Below are 9,872 nucleotides of genomic sequence, written 5' to 3'. Positions count from 1 at the left end.
CGAGTTACCTCACCACCGACGTCCCAAGCCAAATGGCACGGATCCTTGTTAGCCTGCGATATTTCATCAGGGGAGAGAGAGAGGGAAGAAAAGAGGGGGAAGAATGCTCGTCTTCTGATGTTGAGTTCCCTGTCCCCAGCCCCCTTCCCCCTACTGTCACTTGCAGCTCGGTGGACACGGGGCATCTTTCTAGACAAGCAGGCTCCGCTATCGGAAAGGGTCATCACTTCAGAGATGGCTACGAAGTCTGTGATGGGATGTGACGAGAGGGGTGGCGCCGTCGAGCGTCTGCCAGTCATTTCTGTGGGCGAGGCCTAGAGTCAGCGGTCACAAATAGCGTCGCGGAGACGTAACCGGTCCGCTCGTCCTCCGACGTCGATCATCGTTGGAGGAGTGTTATCGGAGACACAAATTTTTCCGCCGCAGAATGGGCGGTCGACAACGCTGCTTAGCCGTAGCAGACGGGCCGTGAATACTTTTGTTTCTCGTGCAGCTGTTGGATGGTCCAGTGAAGCGGAAAGATGTTGATCGTCCAGGTTGGATTGTGAAGAGTTGTGTGACGACTTTAGAGAAACAGGAGGGTCGTGTGACCCCTTTGGATATAATGGCAGGTTTCGAAGAAAAGATTTAACGACCCCTCGGTTGTGGATATGACGAACTTTGGCGTCTGATATTCATGGACACCTCCTGTGTTAGTGGACAACCTCAAATTTGGACTGACTCTTTTGATGAGGGCATCAACAGCACCATCCCCCGACTGGCAGTTCGTACTGTGTGGGTCTAGATTATCACCAGGGAGACAATATGTCTTACCCCCACTTCGGATATTCTTCATACTCTGCTTCTCCTCAGGTAAGACCATAAGATCCTTATTTAAGGAATCAGTAATTCGTTGTATTAGGTATTCAACTCAAATTTCATTCCCATAGTATGGAATTATTAAAAAAACAAAGAGTTTATTGGAAGCACATCCCGAAATCAATAACAAATACAATAATAAATCACTGGGAACGCTGAAAATTCATTTTAATAGTAATCTTTGCAGTTTATAATTACAAAATTAGGCCTAATTGCTGTGCTTGATTTACCACGACTTATGTTTCATTGTATAAAGAACAGCATGTACAACGTATTAATTCTCGATAATCAAATATGTTTGATCCTGAAAATTGTTTAGTAGCTAAAAAAATCAATCGACTGATCGAAATAAATCTTACCGCTACTTTAGACTTGTAAACAAATCAAAATCTCTCAAAATTTCGGTGATTAATTTCAAATCAAGGATCAACAGACAGATATAAATCTTACTGTCACTTATACACTTATAAACAAAACAAAATCTATTAAAATTTGTGATTTCTCAAAATTTCGGTGATGATAATTTCAAATCAAGAATTAACAGACAAAATTTAATCTTACAGTCACTTTTAAATTTGTAAACTTGTAAACACATCAAAATATCTCAAAATTTCGGTGATGCTAGTTTAAAATCTAGAATTAACAGACAGTATAAATTTTACTGTCACTTTACACTTATAAACAAATCAAAATCTATTAAAATTTCGGTGATTTAATTTCAAATCAAAGAATTAACAGACAGATATAAATCTTACTGTCACTTTACACTTATAAACTAATCAAAATGTTTTAAAATTTCGGGTATGTTAATTGCAAATCAAGAATCAACAGACAGATTTTAATCTTACAGTCACTTTACACTTGTAAACAGATCAAAATTTCGCAAAATTTCGGCGATGCTAATTTCAAATCAAGAATTAACAGACAGATATAAACCTTACAGTGACTTTACACTTGTAAACAGATCAAAATCTCTTAAAATTTCAACGACGTTAAACAAAACAAAATTTATTAAAATTTCGGTGATTTAATTTCAAATCAAAGAATTAACAGATAGATATAAATCTTACTGTCATTTTACACTTATAAACTAATCAAAATCTATTAAAATTTCGGTGATTTAATTTCAAATCAAAGAATCAATAGACATATAAATCTTACCGTAACTTTTCTTATAACGAAATCAAAATATCTCAAAATTTCGGTGATGCTAATTTCAAATCAAGGATCAACAGACAGATTTAATTTTCTTACAGTCACTTTACACTTGTAAACAGATCAAAATCTCTCAAAATTGCAGTGATGCTAATGTCCAATCAAGAATCAACAGACAGAAATAAATCTTACAGTTACTTTACCATTCGTAAACAAATCAAAATCTCTTTAAGAATTTCGAATGTTAATTTGAAATAAATCAAAAATAAAAATCTAAAAAAAACAACTTAATATTGATTTTAATGTTTATAAATCAATGCGACACCAGTAGTTAAAAACCATCGAATTTACGTTGCTGTTATGTATCGTTTGGTAGTCGCTAAGCCTAATCGATGTATTATTTTCACAAAGTTAGGGCAAACGCATTAATGATTTTGCTGATTTAAGTTTCACGAAATTGAAATAAAGTCTGAAAATTATAGAATGATTTGCTAAATGCATTCGTATATCACTGATTTGTAATGTATTACCGAAAATGGGCAATTAGTACATCGTGGGCTAATTGCTAATGTAATCTATACAGTGTTAGGGCCGAAGAGCTAATTTGTGACGTGGTGAAAGAGTTGACAAATTAAGCTGCTACATAGGCGTGTCAAGTAAACTGTCATTAATTTCGATTTGAAGTAGAATCACAAAATAGAAAATCATTAGAAGTCCTAACAGGTTTGTCCTTCGATCGCTTGCCGCTAATAGTGACCTTCGCCTATTTCAAACGAAGCCTGCAAGTCGTGTGTCACAATATTACTGTCCCTTTTACGAGATCAGAAATTTAAAAAATATCAGTACATGTTTAGCTTAGGATTATAATGGTAAACAAACACTTCATAGAGTTTGTTTACCATTATAATCCTACCAAACTTACCATTATAATGTTAAACGAACACTATAAAGTGTTCGTTTACCATTCTGTACATAATGGTGATTTCAACGATATGACCATAGAATGCTTCTGATCAGGGTCATTATCGATCGATTGAATGTCCTTTAGTTTGAAATTCCTCGAAGATCTGGACAACCCGAAAAATAGATCATTATGTGAATACAAACAGCCTTTTTGATACGAGAGATCTTGACTCATTCTGAAGTCTTCTTCCTCCAATTCACTTTGGACAATGGCTGACAACTTAGAAAAGGGAATTAGTAGATCAACAATCTGAGAGATAAATAGATCTAATTCAGTGTCTTTGCAATGTCTTTGAAACTACTAACAGTACCATCTCAGTAAACAAAGAAACAGATTTATTCAACTTCAACTTTTAATACATAAGCTAAAGATCAAATAAAAGTGTCCATTAGACATCACATATATTAAAGACAAAACTTGACAGCAGATTTGAATTTTAACACATTGAGTAGTACAGGAAATGTTAATAAAGACTTTTCAAAGAAGACGTGGGAGTGAAATGATAGACCTTCTTCCTATTTGTTAGCCTACTTGATTTCATGGGAGTTACTCTGACTTTACACGGGATTGTGGACGTGCTTCATATCTTTGTAGCCTTGTAAAAACACTAGTTGCATTTATACTACCATTAATGAGTGCTCCTATCTTTGACTGTGATATTAATGTATTCTGGGACAAGTACATTCTGCCAGAAGCTGTTGAGATAAATACTGATAAGAAATATTGGCGAAGTAATGAGTGTGAGTGACTGGAATACACCTTTTTTTAGATCGACTATGTGTTTGGAATATTTTTTTTACAAGAGCTAGATGCATCTATTATTGTTTTACCAACTGTAAACACTCTGATGAAATGGTGTTATAAACAAAAATACCTTGACACATCCTTGGCTATATGTGCAACGAATATTTTTTCCTGATTACTTTTCTGATTTTGAAAAAGTGATCTCCTAACTGAAGGCGATATAGAATGGGAGGGTAAAACTGAAAGAAATTTTCGCACTATTTTGACTTTCTTCAATTTTGATATCAATACTATTGATTTCGTTTATGATCAGCCACAACCAAAAGTGCCATACCCTATCAAGAGACTTATAAGTAACTGTCCAATTCTTCCCTAAATTTCCCCAACGCTCTCAACCTCAGTGACCCTGGGAAGTAGTTTATTCCTGTGGTCAACCTTTGGTTAGCCAAAGGGAATACTTCCTGAGATTCAACTGATGCTCCTCTTCAGTTTATGTTTTAAGCCGTTTCTTCCTACCACGGAGATTATACCACCCTCCTTCATTTATTCGTCCCCTTCAGGGGCTCTGTACATCTCAATCTTTGCTGAACCTATTATGATTAGATTCTCTAGCTGTTACCGGTATTGGGGAACGTAGTTAAGTTTTAATTAATTAAAATCTACTTGCATTCTACGATGATAAGAAACGTTGGTTTATGGATCAACTGAAGAAAATCGCCATAAAAGTCCAGAAGACTATAAATACTCAAAATATTGGATTTCAATTTAAAACTAGACCACCCGGGAAAAAACCTTACTACGGTGAACTTATCCCAACTAACTTGGTATTCGGTAGGTAATGTCAATTAGTTTTCTTACTCTGACAACGTAGGGACAATCAATGTTTAAGTGTATAGGCGTGTTCAGTTCATATGCATCCTTCTATCTCGAAAAGCCCTCGTGGGTAGCACAGTTGCTAAGATCGCCATCTTTCCCACACCGGGAGGTAAAGACCCGAGTTCGAGTCCCGTCGATGATGGGAGGAATTTCTATGGATCTTTTCCATAACGTGGCTCAGTTAGTCGGTCTCAGGCGAGGGTAGCGTGGGTTTTCTCTCTAGGAAACTTGGGTTTTTCTTTCAGCAAACACTTATGATCCTAAAACTCAATTAACCCAATAATCCCTGGCACCATCGGCTGTGAAAGGTGTTGCCTTTTAAAAGATCTAATGTAAATTTTATTCATTAATAATATTTTGTCACTCATCTGTGAGCATATTCTATTCAGAAACATTTGGAGAAACTCAACCAGCTGCTCTCTAACCACTGTGTCTGTTGTAAACACTTTATGTATATGTAAGATTCCATCCAGAATCTGTCTTGTGTTTTACCATTGGGTAACATTGGGTGTGACTCCTTGTCTTCTAATTTCTTCAATAGTGTTAGAGTATCTCGAATTGTTGTTTTTTCAGCCACAGCACTCCAGTACAGAAACTCCCGGGACAGAACCAAAAGAAATAACTGGCACACCATTAAAAAGTTTCCAAAAAGGTTAAATGGTCAAATGGTCATACTAGAATGGTCAAATGGATGAGTAGCACACGCGTTTAAGTTGGCCGTATTTCTTCTTTCTTGGCTGCTATAAGGTGCTGCTGCATTATTTAAGATAACATTTTAGTGGAAGAAACATCGGTAGGTGAACACTTCAAATTTCATGTTTGAAATGGCTACCTTGAAGTGGCCACCTTGCAGTTGAGATCTGAACTCTGTTGATTACTGCTTGTGGAAAGGCAGCATCTACAAGCCATATAAAGTGACATCTCCCCAATACCACTTGGTTATTGTGTCTTCTTCTATAATGGCCAATTTACCTCAAAATATGTACTCTTTTTGGATAAAACCCAGATCTTCCCCCTTTCGGTTAGCACAGTTGGAATATAATCATCGTCTTCCCCACACCGGGTGGAAATTAGGCGAGTTCGAATCTTGTCGATGACGTGAGGAACTTTATGGGCCTTTTTCACAAGGTCGCTTAGCTGGTTTTTTGGTTTTTGGATGGTTTTGGTTTTTTCTCCCGGAAAGTCGGCTTTTTCGTCGAGCAAACAGCAAAACGACTAGAGAACAAACGCAATTTACACTCATATTATATATAAGGAGCAATATGGCCTAAGCTGCTGATGTGCCTAAACCCCACAACATCAACTCATTCTCGAATATTGACCACCATTCATTTAAATGCTAATGACCACCAAATTTTCCACTTGGGTGATGACTAATTTTAACAAAACAATTCGAAATACTTATACATAATTAGTGTTAGGGAAAATCAAGTGCAGACAATGAACAAGAATGTAGTACAGGCTCATTTACACTCAGAGGCCAAGAAAATTAGAAACTTTTATTCAATATCTAGTAGGGCCCCCTTTTTTTTTCCCGAATTAGAGCCCGTACACGTCATGGCATGGATTCCACTAGGCGTCTGAGGAAGTGTACTTCTAGATTTAACCATTCTTCTATCAGCATATTTGTTAGCTGCTGTATTGTGTTCGGCAGAGAGCTAAGAAGCCGAACTGCCTTTTCCAACATAGTCCAAGATGTCCATTGGATTCAGATTTGAAGGATTAGGGTAGACGTTGGAAATCTTAGGGATGTTCCTCTAATCAAGATACAATTTTTGCATCAGTAGACAGTAGCATTGTCATCTTGTAAGAATCAATCGCGACATGGGTGAAAATGCATCATTGCAAGAAGAAGTTAAATATATCAGACTGATATTCAGTGGAGTTAACACGACCTTCTGATGGTATCAGAGGACACAGTCTGTACTAAGAGAAAATAACTCTATTCATCCCAGATTCTTCACCTCCCACCGCATAGTCCGGTTGGAAACGAGTCTTTTTTCTTTGCATAAATTGAATTTTTCAATCATTCGCTGCACACTTTCTATTCTGATGTACAATTCTTTTAGATTGCTGCGGTCTCGTTCTTGGAGCACCGACATTTTGCCTCATTCAACTTTCATCTTCCACTCCTCGTGTACTTTTGTGATGGTTGCTTTCGGCACACCAGTGATATATGCATACTGTACGTTTAATCCTCTGGTGATGCAAATTCAGATCACGTGTGATCTCAACCTTCTAAGATAAATCTCAGGTTTACTGTAGGGTAGGAGGCGGAGGATTGTGATTAATGGTTACTCTTTAGATTGGTCTAATGGAAGAAGTGGGGTTCCCAAAGGATCGGTACTGGGACAACTGTTGTTTCTGATTTTCTTAAAATGACATCGATGAAGGGATTCAGGACTGGACTTGAAATGCAGATGCCAGGAGTGGTTAATGATCATTGGCAAGCAGAGCTTCTTCACGATGTCTTAGGCTTCAGACATGGTCAAAAGAAGTAGCAGCTATATTTTAATGCATCAAAAGGCAAGGTCTTACACTCGGAGAACAACAACCCCAAAATAATTTATGCACGTGGGGTTGAATTCAAAACAGTAGAGGAAGAAAGGGACTTTGGAGTTACGATCTTGAACTTCTCCGAGTAGTGTAGAGAGGCTGTAAGGAAAGTCCATGATCTCCTATCGATAGTTTATCAAACCTGCAGAGATAGAGAGGTCATAATCCCACTGTATAAGGTAATTGTAAGACCGCATTTGGAGTACTGTGTTCAAATATGGAGCCTCATCTGAAAAAAGACATCGCGCGTCTTGAAAGGGTCCAAAGACGGGTAAATCGCTTGGCGAGTTCCAAATGGGCACCTGTAGAGGGAACCTGATTGAGGTTTATTTGTAAGGCTCTGAGAGGGGTTAGTAAAATGAATGAAGGCGGAATTTTCATTGTAAAAAGAATTTTAGAAATAGGGGCCATAAACAGGGGAAGAGGTTTAACCTAGATTGTAGGAAGTTTTCCTTTAGCCAGCGAATTGTTAATTAATGAGAATGAGTTACCTCCGTGGTAGCTGAAGTTGACAGTTTGGGGATTGGTTAGTAGTTGTTGGGTTTTAGGAGCATTGGCGACTAAGGTCGTGTTGCTCGTGTTGTCTATAAATTGCGTGAGTTCTGAGATCGATTTTCTGTTTGCTGGACGAAAAACCCGAGTTTCCGGGAGACAAAACTGTGCTGTCCTTGCCTGACACCGACTCACTCTGCCACGTTGTGAAAAAGATACATAAAAATTCCTCCCGTCATCGAAGGGATTCGAACTCAGGTCTTTTCCATCCATTGTGGGGAAGACGGCGATCCTACTAACTGTGCTACCCACGAGGGGGACAGTTTGGGGATAATCTAAGGTCAGTTGGACAGTTGTCTATGGGAGGAAGAAGCACACAGATAAATTGTTATTATTATAAAAAAAACCCTTTTTCTCCTTTATGGGTTTTTTTCCCATAAAGCATGGTTGTGTCTGGTTGCTATTATTATTGTTATTATTACTGTTGGTCAAGAAACTCTCTTACTGTCTTCTAGGTGTCCAGGATCGCGGCGTTCTGGAGTTCCATGTAAGTGTTCTCTGAGAGGCCTCTTGCTGTTAGTTTCTTATGGATGTTCTTTGGCACTATGCCGGTGGTTGACACGATGATCGGGATGGTCATTACCTGTTCCATACGCCACATATCTTTGATTTCCTCTCTTAAGTCTGAGTAATTTCTGATCTTTCCCTCGTATGTTTCCTGGAGGTTGCTGGTGTTGGGCACCGCTATGTCGATCAGTTAAGTAGCCATTTTACTTTTCGTCGATGAGGCTTATGTCTGGTTTGTTGTGTGGGATTGTCTAGTCCGTTAGTATGGCACGGCTCCAGTATAGTCTGAGTAGAGGTGTCTAGGCCTGAGGCCATACAAATATAACCAACCAACCTGAAGAGTAATACATTCGATTATCAAATAAGAGGATTAAAGAAATAAGAAATAATTTCTATATCCGACCTCACGGCTACACAATTAAGATCACCTTTTGATATTCTCGCGATGCGTGCTCAGGAGGATGGATTAATGCAACAGTTCTTTTTTTTGGGAGAGGAGCACAGGTGTAAGGAGTATGGTTTCATCTGTCCACATAAAATTCGGTACAAAGGTCCAGAAAAATATTTTAAATAAGTCCTCAAAAGGATTGAAGCAGCCATTGCAAATTATCGCAATGTTTGTCTCGCATGGGAACTGGGAGGACTATGGAATCGAGATTGGTCTTCATAGCTTCCAAGGGAAATGATTTTTATAATGCAGGGAACTGGTGTAAGGTATCGAACCGGGATTGATTCTAAAATATTTCGTAGTAAAAGAGCATATTGTGAAAATTTGATCTCAATGTTAGCCTTTCTTGTAGAGCTCCAACATCTGGAACGTACTTTGAATAATTCGAAATTTTATGAAAATAAAATTTTCGAATTTCTGTTGGTCCAATTTTAATGAAATTTGGATTGCTCCAACAAGTCTTTTTAAAAGACCCAAATATAAAATTTCACCAGAATCTGTGTACTGGAAGCCAATTTGCTACGCGCTGACAGGCAGACAGATTCGACGGACACTGATCCAATAGGCAGATTTATTCGAACATCTGAAAACAATGTCAGGTAATGTCCACATTGCTTTCGATTTTCAAATCACAGGCCTCAAGGGTTTAAAACTGTAATATTGTACTCTAGAAGTGTTTACCAAAACTTCACGTGACGAGTACTTGTGAAGTGATATTTGTGTAGCAGTTCCTTTTTTTTTTAAGGTGGGGGGAAACGGGTGAACACAGGGGACATATTAACGCACGTTCCCTATACATCCATTCATATGATATTTGCTACAAAGGCCCAGAGGAATATTCTAAATAGGTGCTAACATTTTGAAAACGAAATTGGACATGAAACCTCCACAGGGCCCAACAAAACATGCGATGAAAATTTAGTGTCTATCCAGTTTTTCTTTTCAAAGTAATGCCTAAAACATTATTTCATTTATATAGAATTCTTTTGGGGAAGGGGCTGTGGAATCATAATTGGTCTTAAAAGCTACCCAGGGACCTTGGAAACATGCTAAAAAATTGGTGTTGATCCAATTTTCCTTTTCGAGTAATGCTTTAACATCCCGAAACTGATCGAGGTTTCTGTAGCGTAATGGGGGATGGGCTGAGGACTTGGGGACTGTCGAATTGGAATTGGAATTGATCCTAAAACCTTCCTAGGGACTAACTGGAAC

General features: G+C 38.1%; 1 protein-coding gene across 1 annotated transcript in view; it reads left to right on the top strand.

The window, feature by feature from the left end:
- Nucleotides 1-451: 451 nt before the first annotated feature.
- The window catches only part of LOC150082582 (uncharacterized), a 33,236-nt gene continuing 23,815 nt past the window's right edge, over nt 452-9,872 (top strand). The window contains exon 1 of the mRNA XM_090378699.1: nt 452-852. Within this exon, the coding sequence (XP_090234825.1) occupies nt 805-852 (48 nt within the window). The 5' untranslated portion in view covers nt 452-804. The remainder of the gene's footprint in view (nt 853-9,872) is intronic.

The sequence above is a fragment of the Mastigoproctus giganteus genome, chromosome 7 (assembly GCF_048544385.1).
Source record: "Mastigoproctus giganteus isolate SK-2022 chromosome 7, ASM4854438v1, whole genome shotgun sequence".
Lineage (NCBI taxonomy): Eukaryota > Metazoa > Arthropoda > Arachnida > Uropygi > Thelyphonidae > Mastigoproctus > Mastigoproctus giganteus.
The sequence above is the reverse complement of the archived record's forward strand: the minus strand, read 5'-3'. Positions and strand labels throughout refer to the sequence as shown.